The sequence below is a fragment of the Onychostoma macrolepis genome, chromosome 14 (genome assembly GCF_012432095.1).
Source record: "Onychostoma macrolepis isolate SWU-2019 chromosome 14, ASM1243209v1, whole genome shotgun sequence".
Taxonomy (NCBI): domain Eukaryota; kingdom Metazoa; phylum Chordata; class Actinopteri; order Cypriniformes; family Cyprinidae; genus Onychostoma; species Onychostoma macrolepis.
In genome coordinates this window covers 1,892,310-1,912,374 of record NC_081168.1, presented here as the reverse complement: position 1 = coordinate 1,912,374, position 20,065 = coordinate 1,892,310, and the positions used below count along the sequence as shown (strand labels likewise).

Here is a 20,065-nt window from a genome sequence, read left to right as displayed (position 1 = left end):
ATAGGCTTCCTTTTCATTATTCAAAACATTTGTGTTTTGATTTGTGGGTAAAATAAGACCCAAATATTTCTAAGATATGTATTTTAAAGTTCTTCGTGAGATCCGAACCGTTTTCGGTCTTTTTTTTTTTAAAATCAGGACATGTTTACTGGAGATGCAAAATGACTTAAGATATTAAGTTTTGTTTCTGAAAAATGTGTCAGAATTAAGTGAGTTTATGCTTAAAACAATAAAAAATAAAAGCTTTTCTTTTGAAACAAGTTTATTTTTCTGACGCCATTGTCAGATACGTATTCATTTTAAGCATAAACTCACTTCGTTTTGATGCGATTTTCAGAAAACAGGACTGTGTTAAGTCATTGTGCTTCTCCAGTAAATGCATCTTGATTAAAGAATGTTGAGATATTTGTACTGAAAACAAAGCCAGTGATTTTGTGCGGTGTGGAGTTGCTCTATGGCGTCTCTGGCAGTCGTCTGTGGTAGAGCTGATAGAAAAGGCCAGAATATACGGCCGGCATCTGCTCCATCGTCAGGTCGATGCTCTGGAAACCGTGTTCCAGTCCGTACAGCAGGAGTTTGGCGACGCGACTGGTGATCGGCGTGGTCTCGCCGGTCCTGGCGAGTTCAGTCAGATCCAGCCATTCGCAGCGCAGACACTCTTGAGTGCAGAAGTCGATGTGGAAGGAGAGCGGGCTGAGTCTGCAGATCAGGTACATATCGGACATCCCAAACGCTCCCGGATGATTGTGCTGCTGGCGGATACTGAGGAGCGAGCAGAACTGAGATCGGACGCCGGTTTCTTCAAAAACCTCCCGGACGGCCGTCTCGCCTGAAATAGAGCGTCCAGTTAGAATAGAGAAATAAAGCAATAAGCCCCGTGAAGCTGTGAATTTATAACAGCTAAGGAGCGTTGTTAGGCATGACGTGAAGCAGAGTGCCTAAAACCTCTCAGCTGTTATAAATCCACTGTAAACCACGGCTTGACGGGGCTTATTGCTTTTATAAAACAGTAATTCCATACACGTAGTACGGTTTCACAAAATAAAACAGAGCAAATAAAGTGTAATGATATTAATAAAAACAATGTAGTTCCTCAGAAACGGTTATGGTTGCCGAGCAACACACAAACGTAAACAAAGGTGTGTGTTTGTAGAGTAATTTACAACAGCTTCGAACGCGGATCAACCAATCAGAATCAAGGACCGGAACTATCCGTTTTATAATAAAGTGATAAGCCCTAAGAAGCCGTGGTTTACAGTGAATTTATCGCGTCGTGCCTAACAACGCCTCTCAGCTGTTATAAATTCACAGCTTCATGGGGCTTATTGCTTTTAAAAAAACGGTTATTCCATACACGTAGTATGGTTTCACAAAATAAAACAGAGCAAATAAAGTGTAATGATATTATTAATAAAAACATTATTCTTCCGCCAAAGAATGTAGTTCCTCAGAAACGGTTGTGGTTGCAACAAAGCGGTTGCCGAGCAACACACAAACGTAAACAAAGGTGTTTGTTTGTAATTTACAACAGCTTCGAACATGGCTCAACCAATCAGAATCAAGGACCGGAACTATCCGTTTTATAATTAAAAATAAACTCTTTCAAAACTTCACAGCAACACGAACTTAGTTGGTATAAATTCACATTAGACTTTAAAAGAAAGCTTGAGCTTGAGTACATTTTTCACTAATTTGAATTTTTGAGTGGACTGTTCCTTTAAATAACTTTGTTTACTGTATATTATATCATGAGATTTAGAGAAACATAGAGTAGGATAAAACCTAACAAAGGCAAAAAGTCCTGAATGAAATCTTTTATTGTACGCTTGTGAACACAATGTCATTTACTGAACTTTTATACAGAACATTTATTTTTTGGATAAAGCTTTTGTGATCTATGTAAGGACGTAATGGATAAATAATCTAGTTTATATACAAGTCATCTGTCGACAGAAAAGGCATTGTTTTATTTGTAGTAGCTGAAGAAGGGTATTTTAGTAACTGAATGTTTTGAGGGACTCAAATGTTAGATGATGTTCTTATAAATGCACTTTTGGAGCAGGTAAAGTTTCTTTTACTGCTTTTACTTTGTGTACAAGAACATTCTGTTGTGATTGATTTTTTTTTGATTCAGTTTAACATCAATTCTGGATCTGAATCCGAATCTTACCAATGTTTTCTCCCAGATCTGACAGACCACCGGGAAACTTCCAAGCATTCTTCGTCTGAAAAGGAAAGAAAAGTCAAGTTTAACACATGCATGTTATTTTAGCTGTACACTTAGCTGTATTTCTTAGAAATATATTTTTATGGAAATTACTCATTTTATCTTTCTGCTACTTTATCGTTTTTATTCCACATTCACAGATGATCTAAATATTATTTATATCTATCAACACAATATCAAATATTTTCATAAAAATGTTGTCTTATAGGTTTTAGATTTGCGATGCGGGCTGCTAAAGTCCAGTACACAGTATTTCCATATTGAGTTTTAAAATAATATAGAAAATGCTGCTAGTTATGAATGAAACTTTGATTCTTACTTGAGTGGTTTTTGGTCAATTGAAAAATATATATACGATGCAATGTAACAGCTTTAAAGGTTTGTGACATGAGAATCTTCTGTACTATCAATAAAAATCAGAGTATTTTTGTGGGCAATAACGTCTGAAGAGTGTATTTTAATTCTATCATTAATATTAAGCATTTTCTGCATTGCAAATGCATATTCAGTGAATTGAACAACAATGAAGACGTTTTATGTCTTTAAATAACTTAGTGTTTTCTAAACACTATAAATGAATATCTTGCATATAAACTGATTTGATAAAAAATAGCAGGAAAACTAAAAGTATACAGGAAGTGTTAAGTGATTTGTAGTTTGTGCTCTGTTCCTGTTTCCTCTTTCATGTTCCCCTTGTTAACTCCTGATTGTTTTCATCTGTTTCTTGTTAGTGTATTACGCTGTGTGTATTTAAGCCCGTGTGTTTTCACTATTCTTTGTCAGGTTTCATCCATTGTTTGTGCGCTTAGGTTTGCTCTCTATGTTCCCCATTACTTGGGATTGGTTTTGCACGATCTCAGTTCCTAGATTTATGCGTTTTATGATTTTGTTGTTTTGATAAACTTTAACTGTATTTGGATCCAATTCTCCGTCGTCTGCAAATGTAGCAATCCATCCTCTGCAGTGAATGGGTGCCGTCAGAATGAGAGTCCAAACAGCTGATAAAAACATCACAATAATCCACAGCACTCCAGTCCATCAGTTAACATCTGGAGAAGACAAAAGCTGAAACAAATCCAGCATTAAGACATTTTTAACTAAAATACGAGTCTATAATCCATAATAACGCTTCCTCCAGTGAAAGTGCATCTCCTGTTGTCTCTCACATCAAAATCCAGCCACATATTTGTTTAGAGCTGTTTTGTGCAGATTTCTCTCCTGATTCACACCAGAACACTTCTTCACTGGAGGAAGAGTTACTATGGATTATAGACTCGTATTTTAGTTAAAAACGTCTTAATGCTGGATTAGTTTCAGCTTTTGTCTTCTCCAGATGTTAACTGATGGACTGGAGTGCTGTGGATTATTGTGATGTTTTTATCAGACTCTCATTCTGACGGCACCCATTCACTGCAGAGCATCCATTGCTGAGACACTGATGCAGAGACACATTTCTACAAACCTGATTAAGAAACAAAAATTTTTGGGCTGTAATATTCCTTTAAATTACTATTTCATCTAATAGCGTTTTTTTTAATACATTTTCTGCTTATTAGAGTATTGAATTGGTAACTTGAGATTGACACGAGCTGCTGCCAAAATCAGTCACTTATAAGGTTCAGTTTCAGTCAGGATGCTGTCTATGTAGCTCACTAGGGTTTGGGACGGAGCCGGGAGTTCATCTTATTGCATAAGAGCACATTGCGATGTGTCATTGTTTTTCCACTGGTGAATGATGAACGGCTCAGCAGGGGTTTTAATCATTTCAACACTAGAGAAACATCGCCATGAGATTGATTTAATTTTTTTTTTGCGCACTTGGTGCGCCCAGATGCAATCTGCTCCTTGAAGATAAATAACTCAGCGAGTTTGACTAAAGTGAGCTTCAGTCCGACCTCTGATACTCCCAGAGATATTTTAAACCTGAACACGCAGACCATTTTACCAGTAAATGACGACCGAAGCGGGCCGTGACGCAAGATAAAAGCTGCTGGCGGGTGGATAAAACAATCCTTTGAGTTTCCATTCCAGAGCTGCCCCGAGCTCAACCCAGCTGTTTATTTTACTGGGAAACGCTCTTGAGGGCTGGAGGCAGACGTTTAACGAGGTTACACAGAATTCATTATCACTCGAAGTGCCCTTCAATCGCAGTCTTGGCTCAGAATTCCTCAGACTCTGGATTTAGATGCAACTTCTGTAGAATTAACTTCTGTCATTTACTATAAAAGTCTGCTGCACTGACCATGCAGTATTTTTTTTCTTCCATGAAACTGAAAACAAGAGGTTTAGCAGAATGTTCATGCTGCTCTATTTTTATTAATCGCAATGTCAAACGATTAATCGCGATTAATTGCATACAAAATAAAAGTTTGTGTTCACATAATAAATGTGTGTGTACTGTGTATAATAATTATGTATATATAAATACATACTTATGCATGCATATATTTATGAAAAATGTTATTTTTATTAAAAATATATAATTAATAAATTAAATATAATTATATATTCACATTCATATTTCTTAAAAAATATAGATGTGTTTTTATTAATATATACATAATATTTATACACAGTAATTATGTGAACACAAACTTTTATTTTGTATGCGATTAATCGCGATTAATCGTTTGACAGCCCTGCTTTTTATACGACAAGTAGATTTGTGTGAAGACAAAAATATTAAAAACAAAACAAATACGAGTCTATAAAAAATTCTTGCAATCAACAGTTGAAATGGTTTCAGAAAATTCTGACATTAGAACGACATGTTGTTTAGGTGTTTTGATATGACAACATCCTAAACTGTAAAAACTACTATTTAAACAACAGTTTATACATTTATAAACCTCATATTTCAGCCTAATGAATGATTATGTATGTTATATACATATTATTTTGCAATGCGGAAGTAAACTGTTTGTTTTTTTGTTTTTTTTTGTGAATGTGCGATTTATTAGCCTCTAGAGGTAAATAATTAGAAGTATAGCAATGTGCGGTAACCGATAAAAACTATTTGCGCTACAAACCAGTGTGTTTAGGAATCTGAAAATAAATGTTAAACAATCTGATAACACATGCATCATGGGCTGTTTCTGTACAGCTAAAATAAATAGACTCGCGAAGGACATCAGAAGCTTCGCACTAATGGCCACAATATTAGTAAAATGACAAGAAAATCCAACTGAAATTTCTCAGAGACAGTTCCCTTCAGATAGATTCATAAATCTGAATATAAGAATAAAAACTCCTCGGATTTGCACCAATAATGTGAATATCAATGTCAGAAGAGTTGAATGTGAACTAGTAAATGGCGTTCACAGGACATAAAAACATGCTTGGGTAAGTCATAATTATTGGATTTAAAAATTCTAAATTATGATATAAGTAGTCTTTTTTTGCTTTATCTCATAATTTTGACTTTATCTCATAATATCACTTTTTGTCATAATTTCAACTTTGTATGTCAATTTCAACTCAGTATGTCATAATTTTGACTTATTTTGAAATTATGACTCAGCAGGCCTATGTCATAATTGTGATTTGTGACTTATCTCATAATTGACTTTTTGTCGTAATTTTGACTTTTTTAATTTAATTATTATGACTTAGTATGTCTCAATTTCACTTTTTTTAATATTAAAATTTATTTGAAAGATTTATTACAATTTTTGCCATAATCTCTCACTTTTTATTCCATAATTTACTTTTTGTCATCATTTTGACTTAGTATGCCATAATTTTGTATTTTTATCTCATAATTATGACTGTCATAATTTAACTTTTTGCCATAATTTTGATTTAGTATGCCATAATCTCATTATGACTTAGTATTTCGAAATATTCCATTATTTCGACTTTTTCATCTCATAATTATGTCGTTATGCCATAATTTTTACTTATCTCATAATTATGACTTGGTATGTCAATTTCACTTTGTCATAATTTTGACTTAGTATGTCATAATTCTATCTTTTCATGACATAATTACGCCTTAGTATATTATAATTACGACATTTAATGTCTTAATTTAAACTTTGCACTAAATGCAGATTTTGTTCTTGCGTTGTGGAAAGGCAGTGTTTACAGCAGAGGTCCATTAGCAGCAGAGGAAGGTCAGCGGACGAGGCTCACAGGTACAACAGTGTGGCTTTGACTGCATGTTTGTTTACATGCCGCCCAAAATTACAGGGATGAAACTGTTTACATAAAACTAAAATAATTTAGGGTTTTTAAGCAGCACAGAGCCTTTTATCAGACACATGAGAGACGTCAGTGTTTCTGTACCTTGTTTCTATCCTGAACAACAAGGACTTTGCCGTTGGATTCGTCCACAACAGCACCTGCAAACAAGACCGCAATAATTCATGATTACACAGAATCAACGAGAAAAACAACAGACGTGAATAACTGAGAGGGAATGTTTGGAGTGCAGTGGGACTGTGTGTGTGTGTGTGTGTGTGTGAGAGAGTGTGTGTGTGTGTGTGTGTGTGTGTGTGTGTGTGTGAGAGAGAGTGTGGTTTTATATGACCCACTCCGGAACTCAACTTCCCCTCGATGTGCGGTCAGACACACACACACACACACACACACACACACACACACACACTTGAAACCACAGATACAGACCAGAGGTGCTGTTAACTTTATTTAACCCTGATAAAAGCTAATATTCAAAAAGTTAAATACCTATCTATCTATCTATATATATATATATATATATATATCTTTTGCTGTAGTGTGTCAGTAGGAAATATCAGTTTACATTTCCAAACATTCATTTGCCATTAACATATTTCCTACCGACACACTACAGCAAAACATAGGAAATAACTGACTTAAAACCATTTTTACTTGGTGAAAATATACTAGTGTTCTCATCATTTTGGCCACCACTGTATATATAACTTTTTTGTTTTACACTAGATTATAAACAAAGAGTGATTCAATACTTAACGAAATGTGGATTAACAAGTTTTAACCCTATAAACTCTATCATGATCCTCTAAATGATCAACATGACCAATCTTTGCTGTTTCACACTCTCTCCTCATGTCTTCTGTCGTCTGATAGTTTAGAGTGTTTTATCCAGTAAAAGCTCTTTTAGTGTAATTGTACAAGCGTCCAGCTTCAGCTGCTGCTTCTCGTGTCAAATCTGGACTGATTTTGATCAAGTAAAGGTCAGAATAACTGCAGTCATGTCTCCAGATGAACTCTTACTGAAGCAGCTCAGCTTTACTTGATTCTCCATCAATCACTTTCTAGAAAAATTAGTGCGTCTCAAATCTGATCATCAGGATCTTCTGAGGAGCGTTTATTTCTTCATCTCTCCATCAGCATTGCATTATATGTTTGGATCATTTCAATCTCATCTTACTAAGATATTATTGGAGATATAGAGCGACCGCTGATATTTAGATCATTTTATGTCAGTATCTGCTGCACTGTTATAAACATCTCATTGATTTACATCACAAGCATCAGAATAAAACTGAGCTGTTTTTTTCTCCATTTTCTCAGACTATATGAGCCATACAATCCTGATGGATCAAATATGATCCTCAACAAATAACTTTGTGAGTTTGTTATTGTTGCTCTGAAATTGTCCCATAAATGTTTAACAGTTAGGGTCTAAATAAAAACACACAGAGGCTGTAGGTTTGGAAGTCGTTCAGAAAGGAAATGCGGTCGGATTATTCACTGCTAGAATATTCCAAACGTGGGATTTCACCTTCACAGCATTCGGCTTTAATCAAACACACACCAGCGGCTGCCAGACTGAGCTCATGCCGTCGCCTGGCCGCCTTTCTGGGCATGTTTGGACATGTCTGTGTCCGCGGCCCGGAGGAGCTGCGCCGCCTGCTGGTGAAAGAGTCATATATATGTGACCCTGCACCACAAAACCAGTCATAAGGGTCCATTTTTTTTCAAATTGAGAGTTATGCATCATATGAAAGCTGAATAAATATTTGTCTGAGATACAACTATTTGAAAATCTGGAATCTGAGGGTGCAAAACAATCTAAATATTGAGAAAATCGCCTTTAAAGTTGTCCAAATGAAGTTCTTAGCAATGCATATTACTAATCAAAAATTAGGTTTTGCTATATTTACAATAAGAAATTTACAAAATATCTTCATGGAACATAATCTTTATATTATTTAGTCGCTTTGGGGAGGAGGGAATGATGCATGAAGATGCTTCAGGAAAAGGTTTAATGGATAGACAGGTATACAGAGCACTAATTAAATATATATGTGACCCTGGAGCACAAAAGCAGTCATAAGCAGCACAGAGGTATATTTGTAGCAATAGACAACAATACATTGTATGGGTCAAAATTATACATTTTTCTTTTATGCCTAAAATCATTAGGATATTAAGTAAAGATCATGTTCCATGAAGATATTTTGTAAATTCCCTACCGTAAATACATCAAAACTTAATTTTTGATTAGTAATATGCATTGCTAAGAACTTCATTTGGACAACTTTAAAGATGATTTTCTTAATATTTTGATTTTTTTGCACCCTCAGATTCCAGATTTTCAAATAGTTGTATCTCAGCCAAATATTGTCCGATCCTAACAAACCATACATCAATGGAAAGCTTATTTATTCAGCTTTCAGATGAATGGAATATAAATGTATATATTTATGGTCCAGAGTCACATATATTCATCTCTGGGCTTGTCTAGTAAGCTCAAATCTACAAGCGGTTCATTAGGTGCATTAGGACAGAAGATCTTCTTATCCATGCCATACTCCTCAGCACATATTCTACTCTTCCATCCAAAACTATATCCTCCATCATACGAATATTCCCAACACTCCTCCAATACTTCACCAGTGAGATACTCGTTCTCTTACCAGCGACTCCTATCTGATGTGTGGCGAAGGCAGGCAGTCTGTCCTCTCCCGGCCCGAGCCACAGACTGAGAACAGCCTCGTCTCTCCGGGCGTGATGGAAGCCGAAGCCGAGACGCGCCGCCGCCGCAGAGAGTCTGCTGAGAGCGATGGGAACACACAGCCATACAGCGACCCGTCCATCTGACCGCCAGCGACGGAGAGACACTAACACACACACACACACACACACACACACAGAAACATGTCAATATACTCTATATTATATGCACTAAGTGTAAAAGTTTAGGATCAGTATCAAGAAATTACTTTTATTCATCAATAAATGTTGCATTTAGTTGATCAAAAATGCATTAAAAATTGTGAAATATTATTACTATTTCAAATAGCTGTTTTCTATGTGAATATCTGTTAAACTGTAATTTATTTCTGTGATGTGCAGCTGTATTTTCAGCATCATTACTGCAGTCTTCAGTGTCACATGATCTTCAGAAATCATTCTGATATACTGATTTGCTGCTCGAGAAACATTTCTGATTATTATCAATGTTGAACACAGTTAAAACAAAATAAACAAATACTTTTACTCAGCAAGGACGCATTCAATTGATCAAATGTGAAAGTAAGGACATTTATAATGTTACAAAAGATTTTTATTTCAAATAAATGCTGTTTTTTGAACTTTCTGTTCATCTGTGAATCCTGAAAAATAAAATGTATGACGGTTTCCACAGAAATATTGTGAAGCACAACTGTTTTCAACATTGATAATAATCAGAAATGTTTCTCGAGCAGCAAATCAGCATATTAGAATGATTTCTGAAGATCATGTGACACTGAAGACTGCAGTAATGATGCTGAAAATACAGCTGCGCACCACAGAAATAAATTACAGTTTAACACATATTCACATAGAAAACAGCTATTTTATATGGTAATAATATTTCACATTTTTACTGTATTTTTGATCAAATAAATGCAGCCTCCCAAACTTTTTAGTGGCGATGAATATATAATATATTTGTGTTTACCCTGTAAAAAAGCAATGTTTAAAGATTTTGGAAATAATAATAATAAGAAACAATTTCTGACATAATGTGTATAATAAATATCTTAAAAACTATTTCTAGGTTTTCATTGATCAGGTCAGATGTTCTTGCTATTTAAAAAAAATTATAATATAGCTTATATTAGCCCTATATATCATACTTAATTTAAATATACTTTAATTAGATTTAATTTTGAACTCAAATGAATGACAATGTAATCTGTATGCAAACAAACAAAAATTGGAAAAACTGAAAAATCAATGTGCATCTCTGTAATATGATCTGTGGAAAACCACTACATAACACAGACGGAAATGCATATATAACACACGATGTCATTTACAGACATGGCACTGTACTTATGCATGACGTCATTGTTATGTATTTCATGCCGATGTTTGTTGATGATTATGCTCCTGTACCCCGCAGCAGCTCGGTGAACTCGTCCTCGCTGATGTCCGGCGGAAAGTCTCGCACCGTCACGCCTCCGAACCGATCCACATCTCCGGCCAGCGGAGGCCCGCAGAGCCGCTCCTGACAGCCGGAGCAGAACCGAGCCGCACCGGCGGAGACAACCCTGCGAGGTCCGAGCACCGAGGAGAACCGGCGGAGCACAGAAGAGACCCGGCAGAACCCGGCGGACACGATCCAGCTCACCATGACACAAAACAACCCAGCAGCAGCCGAGCCGACGCGTAATCACTCCAGTACTGCCGCATATGAAATTACATAACCGCGTTAATACAGAGGCTTTTCATCTTTAACACATATATATCATCCATCCTAAAATTAAAAGTACATTTATTCTTGTATAAGACCCAATTTATACTGTAAAACAACAACAACAACAATGTAATAAACAATAATTAATAAATATAAAAAGTTTATTTGGAAAATATAGTTACATTATTATTATTATATATAATTTTTTTACATTTTCTTTATTATTTAATCAAATTCTTGATTATTTATTTATTTTATTTACTAATTTATTTAGTAATTAATTAATTAGTAATTTATTTTAATTTAATCTAATTTTATTTAATTATTTTTAGTTACGCATTTATTTTAATCTGTTTGTTTGTTGGTTTACTATGTTTATTTATTTAGTTATTGTTTATTTGAATCTATTTTTAAATTATTTATTTATTTTCATGTTTATTTATTTACTTATTTATTTTAATGTAGTTATTTATTTGCTTGTTTTAATCTATGTTTATTTCTTTATTATTTAATCTAATTTTCGATTATTTATTTATTTTATGTTATTATCCTTTTATTTACTCATTTATTTAATTTTAATCAAATTTTTATTGATGTTATTATTTAATTACTCGTTTGTTTACTATTTATTTTAATCTATTTGTTTGTTTGTTTTAATCTGTTTATTTATTTTCTTTAATCTGTTGTTTACATTCATTTATTTATTTTAATCACATTTTTGATGTATTATTTATTTATTTTTTTACTGTCATTTATTTATTTATTTTAATCTATTTCCTGTTTTGTATTAATTGAATGTTTATTAATTAATAAATTAATGCATTTTAATCTTGAAAACATTTTGGGTTTGAGCACTTTAGTGGTACCATAGTATCCGCCTGCAATACCACGGTACTTGAATAAACAGCCTATATCATATCGATATAAGTAAACACAGGGTTTTGTGTCGATGAAGGTCGTGTTGTGTAACGGTGAGGTTATATTGTGTGTTTTACGGTATCTGCGGGGAGGAGCTGAACTTTCACATCGGGAAGTTTACATTCACATGTGCACGGAGTGTGTGTGAAAGTGTGTGTTTAACACACATCAAGCATCATCATGTCATCAAGCAAAGGGAAAGGCAAAGGCAGAAAGAGAGCGAGTGAAGGAGAAGGAGTCTGTGATGAACCGGAGTCCAGCGGAGCGCTGACCGTCACTGACCCCACAGACAGAGGTAACGTCCATTCATTACAGGCTCGGTGAGGAGCAGGGCTCGAACCTGTCATGGTCTGCAGGAGGGCAGGTGTTTTGATGAACTTTAAGATGCTCAAAGGTGCACTCAAGTCATTTTAAACTAATTATAAAGTTAACAGCCTTTTTGATGATGGCATTAAAGTGACTTTGCATTATAAACGCATAGAGTTATAACAGCTTCACTCTTCTTTTCACAAGATTTTGAGTGTTTTTTTGTGGGATTTTTTTGCCCATTCGTCCAGTAGGGCATTTGTGAGGTCAGACTGTTCATCCCAAAGATGTTGTTTGATGGGTTTGAGTAGTGATGGGAGAAACGGACCTTTTCCAAGCTTCGATTCAATTGATTCGCAAAATGATTCACTGTTTCGAAGCTCGAAGCTGGTCAAAAGTGCGTACATGCAACAAAAACTCAGGATAAAACATGTATAAAAACAGCTTTTAAAACCCATTGTAAAGGGTTTATTGAAAGTATACTACATTAAATGCAATAAAAATAATAAAATACCATTTAAATATGAAGTGTCTGTATAATAAGTGTTTTTAAAAAAATATATATTTTATATTAATTTGCAGGGCTTGCTTTGTTTGCTATGTTTTTTTTTTTTTACAAATGTTTGTAAATGCAAACTGCATGACTAGTTTTTATACAATTGTGACAATTGATCCGTATAGTGTGTGTATATATATATAAATATATACACACATACATACTCCCATTCAAAATTTAGGGATCAATAAGATTTTGTATTGTTTTAAAAGAAGTCTCTTCTGCTCATCAAGGCTGCATTTATTTGATAAAAAATACATAAAAATTGTAAAATATTATTGGAATTTAAAATAGCTGTTTTCTATGTGAATATGTGTTAAACTGTAATTTATTTCTGTGATGCGCAGCTGTATTTTCAGCATCATTACTGCAGTCTTCAGTGTCACATGATCTTCAGAAATCATTCTAATATGCTGATTTGCTGCTCAACAAACATTTCTGATTATTATCAATGTTGAAAACAGTTGTGCTGCACAATATTTCTGTGGAAACCGTCATACATTTTACTTTTAAGGATTCACAGATAAATAGACATTTATTTGAAATAGAAATCTTTTGTAAAATTATTCACTTCCGTTCAAAGGTTTGGAGTCAGTCATTTTTATCTTTCTTGCTGTGAAAGAAATTAATATTTTAATTCAGCAGGCATGTATTAAATTGATCAAATGTGACAGTCAGTAAAGACTAGAGTTCTATTTCAAATAAATGCTGTTCTTTTGAACATTCATCAAAGAATCCTGAAAAACAAAGTGTATCAGCTTCCACACAAACTGTGGAACACTGATAATAAATCTGCATATTAGAATGATTTCTGAAGAATCATGTGACACTGAAGACTGGAGGAATGATATCTATATTCCTTGAACCTAGTGGCACCTAATGTAGTACATTATTTAAATAGATTATATGTGACCCTGGAGCACAAAACCAGTCTTTAGTGTCAATTTTTCAAAATTGAGATTTATACATAATCTGAAAGCTGAATAAACAATATTTGGCTGAGATACAACTATTTGAAAATCTGGAATCTGAGGGTGCAAAAAAATCTAAATATTGAGAAAATCACCTTTAAAGTTGTTCAAATGAAGTTCTTAGCAATGCATATTACTAATCAAAAACAACTTTTTGATATATTTACAGTAGTAAATTTACAAAATATCTTCATAGAACATGATCTTTACTTAATATCCTGATGATTTTTGGCATAAAAGAAAAATCTATAATTCTGACCCATACAATGTATCGTTGGCTATTGCTACAAATATACCCCAGCGACTTAAGACTGGTTTTGTGGTCCAGGGTCACATATTAGAAATCTACATTTTGCATTTGAAGACTGCAATCAGTCTGAATGTGTGTGTGTGTGTGTGTGTGTGTGTGTGTTTGCAGCTGAAGATAAAGCCCCTCAGCGCTGGCGTTCATATTTGGCTCAGATGAGTGTGAACACCATGAAGACTCTAAACATCTGCATCGGACGACCCGTCCTGATCTCCAGCAGCACAGGACAGCAGCAGGTGTGTGTGTGTCTGTGTGTCTGTGTGTGTGTGTGTGTGTGTGTGTGCGCGTGTGTCTGTGTGTGTTGACTCTGTGTGTGTGCAGGTGTGTGTGGCGTGGCCGGCGGCTCAGTTTCCCGGCAGGCGTGTGGGTCTGCAGTGCAGTGTTCAGTCGGGTCTGAGAGTGAGGTCTGGGTCTCTGGTCACCCTGCAGCCGATCACCGGAGCTGTTCTTCAGGCCGAGCAGGTGCAGCTGACGCTCAGGTAAACCTCCCCAGAGATCATCACACTCAGCGAAACATCTGTGGAGATGCATCTCAGCGCCGCTGTAACTGTGAGGGAGTGTTGCCCTCTGCTGCTGGAGAGCAGAAACACACACATGGCCAGGATCTTGTTCTAAATAAGCTGTAAAGTGATTTGAGTAGTTAGATTAAGCTTGATAATATGTCACAAATGTACTGTCGTCAGATACTACATATAGGAAATTTGACTCGTCCCAAAAGTCATGTGGACAGTAATACACTTAAAATGAAAGTAAATGGGCTAAGAGTGTTTGAAAGTTTAGAAGAAATCAGCTATTTGTATTTTTATTTGTGCACATTTTTTTCTTTTTGGCACAAATTTGCACTTTTCCCCTTCTTTATTATTATTAAAGCTGTAAAGCGGTTCTAAATCAGTGATTCTCAATTTTCTTTAGAGCTTAACGTAAAATAGAAACACATTCATGTACACATTTCCATGACTTTTTACAATGTTATTAATTTTCATTATGATTTAAAAAAATTTAAAATGTTTTTATTCATTTTTGTTTTAGATTGTTATTTTAATACATCATGTTAAACTTAATTAAAATGAGCAATGTTTCACAAAGTATTGTGACTACACTTTTGAATATATTTTTTTATTTCTTAAAATATATACATAACATTTATTTATTTATGTTTGTTTATATGTTTACATTGTCTTCTAAAATTAGCATTTTTCTCAGGCTCCTATGTTTATGTTCAGTTATTTCACTTTAATGGCAATGAAAAGAAGCTATTCAGGAGTCTAATAAAAATGATAATTTTAGAAGACAATTTCAAATGACACTTGGAGGCTTTTGCATCTGAACTCATCATATATTTATTTTTATATTTATATATATGTATGTATATGTATATATCAGGAAGCGTCCTATAGTTTGTTTGTTTGTTTTTAATCTTACAGTCCTGAAGACAAAGTGCTGCATACGGAGGAATTCAGGAATTATCTTCTGCGGACGCTGGGTAACAAATGCTCTGATTCTCTGAACTCTCTTTGAAGGATGGCAGTATTTTGAGAAATGTGGTTCTCTCTCGCAGACGGCCGGGTTCTGCTGCCGGGGGGCTCTGTGTGCGTCTCGTATTTCGGGCGTCAGTGTGTTCTGGCTGTGGATTCGGTGACGGGCGTCGACGGAGAGACCCTGAGACGCTCAGACGGAGTCGCTGTCGATCTCTCCTCACGGCTGGAACAGCTGTCCATCCAGCAGAGCACACCTGAGCGATCACATGACCCCTCACCCCTGACCCCTGAGCGATCACATGACCCCTCACCCCTGACCCCTGAGCGATCACATGACCCTTCACCCCTGACCCCGTGTGAGGTGTCATTCACAGACGGTCCTCTGTCGGAGGGGTGCGGACGCTTGTCCACGGACACCTTCTACTCCGTCTGCAGCTCCTCCACACTGAGCCTGAGTGACCCCGGCGAGCGGGACCAGGCCGAGGAGGGGGGCGAGGGGTCAAAGGTCACGTACAGTATGATCGGTGGCCTCGGCGGTCAGCTGCAGGTCATCAGGGAGACCATCGAGCTGCCGCTCAAACACCCAGAGCTCTTCAAGAACTATGGTGAGTGGGGTCAGAGGTCAGATCCAGACGGCCTGACCTTTGTACTTCACTTCTTACATTAGTCCTTTGCCTCAGTATAATCCATATATTTAAAGGTATTCAGTCAAGTCACCTTTATTTATAAAGCACTTTTAACAATACAGATTGTGTCAAAGCAGCTTAACAGTATCAAATAGGAAAATAGTGTGTCAATAATGTAAAATGACAAGATTAAACACTCAATTTTCAGTTAAAGGCATTTCATTATTGAATTCAGTGATGTCATCGTCCAGCTCAGTTCAGTTTAAATAGTATCTGTGCAATCATGTAGACAATATCGCTGGAAAATAAGTGTCCTCAACTAAGCAAGCCAGAGGAACCAAAACTCCATCAGTGACAGAATGGAGAAAAAACCCTTGGGAGAAACCAGGCTCAGTCGGGGGTCAGTTCTCCTCTGACCAGACGAAACCCGCAGTTTGTGCAGAGGACTCATCTGATTCCTGTGGTCTTGTCCCGATGGCATGGTCTTCACTGGAATCAGTCTCTGGGGGTCATCTAGGTGTCCTGATCTCTGCTGACGTTCAGGGCTGTAGAGGTCATCTCTAGGTGCTGATCCACGGACTGGATCGGGTGGCTACGGTGATCTCAGAATAAGAAAGAAACAGACTAATATTAGTGTAGATGCCATTCTTCTGACGATGTAACAAGTACGTTGTGTGTTATGGGAAGTGTTCCCGGTTCCGGTTGATCTAATTAATGCAGCCTAACAATCCTTTTGAATATTAGAAGTGTATTAGTGTGTTATGTGTACGCCAGGTTAAAGAGATGTGTCTTTAATCTAGATTTAAACTGACAGAGTGTGTCTGCCTCCCGAACAGTGTTAGGTAGACTGTTCCAGAGTTTAGGTGCTAAACAGGAATAGGATCTGCCGCCCGCAGTTGATTTGATATTCTAGGTATTATCAAACGGCCAGAGTTTTGAGAACGCAGCAGACGTGGAGGACTATAATGTGATAAGAGCTCGCTCAGGTACTGAGGATTTTAAAGTCTATCCGATGTTTAACAGGGAGCCAGTGCAGTGTTGACAGAACCGGGCTAATATGGTCATATTTCCTGGTTCTAGTAAGGACTCTAGCTGCTGCATTTTGGACTAACTGTAGTTTGTTGATCAAGCGTGCAGAACAACCACACAATAAAGCATTACAATAGTCTAACCTTGAGGTCATAAACGCATGAACTAACATTTCTGCATTTGACGTTGAGAGCATAGGTCGCAATTTAGATATGTTTTTGAAATGGAAAAATGCAGTTTTACAAATGCCAGAAACATGGCTTTTGAAAGAGAGATTGCTATCAAACAGCACACCTAGGTTCCTGACTGATGAAGAAGAATTGACAGAGCAGCCATCAAGTGTTAGATAATGTTCTAGGTTATTACATGTGGGGTTTTTAAGTCCAAAAATTAATCTGTTTTTTCAGAATCTAGCAGCAAGAAATTACTCGTCATCCAGTTTTTTTTATGTTGACTATGCATTCGGTTAGTTTCTCAATTTAGTGTGTTTCGCGAGGCTGCGAAGAAATATAGAGCTGGGTATCATCAGCATAACAGTGAAAACTAACACCGTGTTTCCTGATGATATTTCCAACGGGTAACATGTAAAGCGTGAAAAGTAACGGCCCTAGTACTGAGCCTTGAGGTACTCCATACTGCACTTCATGCAGTATACAACACTGTTGTTTTCATTAAATAAATGTAAAGTTATTAAAAACAATGTTGTTAATTGAAATAAAGTAAAACAAAATATAAATATTGGATGGGAAAATGTAAATTAAACAAAGCTTTAAAATGTTGCCTTGGCAACTTACTAAAATAAGTTTAAGTTGTAATATTAAAATTACTAACTGAAATATAAATAAACTGTTAGAAATAATAATAATAATAAAATAACAAAAGCACATAATAAAATTATTAAAGAATTCAAATAAAATAAAAATAATACTGAAAACGTAAGTGAATTCAAAATATTTTAAAAACGGTTTCAAAATAAATAAATAAAGTGACAAGCACAAAACAAAATGACTAAAAATAAACCTAAATTAAAATGAAAACTGAAAGTATAAAAAAATAAATGCATTTAAAATATTATGAAAAAGTTTACTAGTATATACAAAGTACTAAAATTACTTACTGAAATACTACTAAAACTAAAACTAAAAGTGAAAAAAACACCCTAAAATTAAATAAACTATTTCGATTTAAAAAAATCACAAGTTCATAACAAAATGACTGCAAATTAAACTAAAACTAACACAAAAACTGAAAATATAAAAGTGACAAGCACATTACAATGATTAAAACAAACTTAAATCAAAATGAAAACTGATATACTGTTTCCCACAATGCAATGCATTTGACTGTGACAAAAAGTGATTATTTTCTCTTTTTGACAAATTTTTTTGATCAGACTGGCATTTCCAACAAAAGATTATTAGAAATGCAAAATAACCTTTTTTTTTTTTTTTTTTTTTGCTAGATGAATAAAATGTCGTAATGTGGACACATTGCTTATAGGTGTGTTCGACTTGAAGCGGCGCTGTGCAGAATGATCAGTGTATGACATCAAAGTACCGCGAGAGCAGATGGATCCTTATGCTTTCGAACCGCTCTCGCGGTACTTTGATGTCATACACTGATCATTCTGTGCAGTGCCGCTTCAAGTCGAACACACCTTATGTTTGCAGTGAAGTGTTGGCTCTGATGTGGTCATGTGACGTGAGCGTGTGTCTGTCAAACAGGAATCCCGCCTCCTCGAGGGCTGCTGCTGTATGGGCCGCCCGGCTCGGGGAAGACCATGATTGGACGAGCCGTAGCCAATGAAGTGGGAGCTCACATGAGTGTCATCAACGGCCCCGAGATCATGAGCAAGTGTGTGAGAGAAACTATTACAGCATCATTAAAACATGAGTACATCAACACTGATAAACAAAACTACAGCGGCACAACCAAAGAGTCACATTAAAAAAAAAAAATCAGTAATTTGATAATCAAAACAAAAACAATGTAACTAAACAACAAATACACCATGAACTAAAGAACAATGAAAATAGTCAATTTGAGAAAAAATATGTGTATTTAAATTAATCTAAAATTGATAATCAAAACAACATAACCAAATAACAATAAAAAGTCATTAAAAAATAAAATATAAAATTAATAATTGACAATTAAATCTGAAATTGAATTAAAACAATAACGACATAATTAAACAATAAGTCACAATTTAAAAATCTATATTTCAGCTAAACTGATATTGATAATCCAAGAAAAAAAACAACAACTTTATATTTAATTAATAAATATTTGTATAATTATATATTAAATATACATATTACATAATATAAGTATTAAGTATACACATAATTAGAAAACCTAAATTAATCACAGGACATTTAATTTCTAATTGTATTTTCATTAATATTGGTTGTCATAAGTGTGTAGCCTAAATGTCTCTGAATCTCTGCAGGTTTTATGGAGAAACTGAAGCCAGATTGAGGCAGATTTTCACACAGGCCTCACAGAGGTAACTATACTCACTAACAATACTCACTATACTAACGACATCTCACTGTGTGTGACGAGCTTTCATGAGTGAACCGTAATCTGCCTGTGTGTGACAGGCAGCCTGCCATCATCTTCATCGATGAGTTAGACGCTCTGTGTCCGAGGAGAGAAGGAGCTCAGAATGAGGTGGAGAAGCGTGTTGTGGCCACGCTGCTGACGCTCATGGACGGGATCGGATCTGTGAGTATGGGATGTTTGAGTCTCTCTGCTGTGAGTCTAGTGAACGTTACTCAATCCTCAGGGTCTGAGGAGCTTTCAAGCTTTTTGACCCAAAGGCCCCAACACAATTATTAGAAGGCCCCCATATTGCCTATAAGATATTTCCTCTGATATTTCTGCTGTAATTGATCATTTTGTTGTGAGTTTGTAATTTATGATTATATATATATTTTTAAATGTCTGTATGGTTTTTGTTCATTTTTATTTCACTTTTTGTTATTTTTAATACTTAAAAAAGAG

General features: G+C 35.5%; 2 protein-coding genes across 4 annotated transcripts in view; one reads left to right on the top strand and one right to left on the bottom strand.

Annotated features, from left to right (window-relative positions):
- Positions 1–445: 445 nt before the first annotated feature.
- Positions 446–10,935, bottom strand: nudt6 (nudix (nucleoside diphosphate linked moiety X)-type motif 6). The gene is made up of 5 exons (XM_058797873.1): positions 10,565–10,935; positions 9,097–9,300; positions 6,515–6,570; positions 2,171–2,225; positions 446–829 (listed from the first exon to the last, which is right to left on the bottom strand). The coding sequence occupies exons 1-5, from the start codon at positions 10,800–10,802 to the stop codon at positions 453–455; spliced, it is 930 nt and encodes a 309-aa protein (XP_058653856.1). The 5' UTR covers positions 10,803–10,935; the 3' UTR covers positions 446–452.
- Positions 10,936–11,821: 886 nt separating this feature from the next.
- afg2a (AFG2 AAA ATPase homolog A) overlaps positions 11,822–20,065 on the top strand; it is a 52,922-nt gene continuing 44,678 nt past the window's right edge. The window contains exons 1-8 of one of the 3 annotated variants that reach the window (XM_058797869.1): positions 11,822–12,078; positions 14,035–14,159; positions 14,245–14,402; positions 15,348–15,406; positions 15,482–16,006; positions 18,781–18,910; positions 19,509–19,565; positions 19,663–19,786. In XM_058797869.1, the coding sequence (XP_058653852.1) occupies positions 11,964–12,078; positions 14,035–14,159; positions 14,245–14,402; positions 15,348–15,406; positions 15,482–16,006; positions 18,781–18,910; positions 19,509–19,565; positions 19,663–19,786 (1,293 nt within the window). In that variant the 5' untranslated portion in view covers positions 11,822–11,963. The remainder of the gene's footprint in view (positions 12,079–14,034; positions 14,160–14,244; positions 14,403–15,347; positions 15,407–15,481; positions 16,007–18,780; positions 18,911–19,508; positions 19,566–19,662; positions 19,787–20,065) is intronic. The other 2 variants (XM_058797870.1, XM_058797868.1) reach the window with 2 other exon arrangements.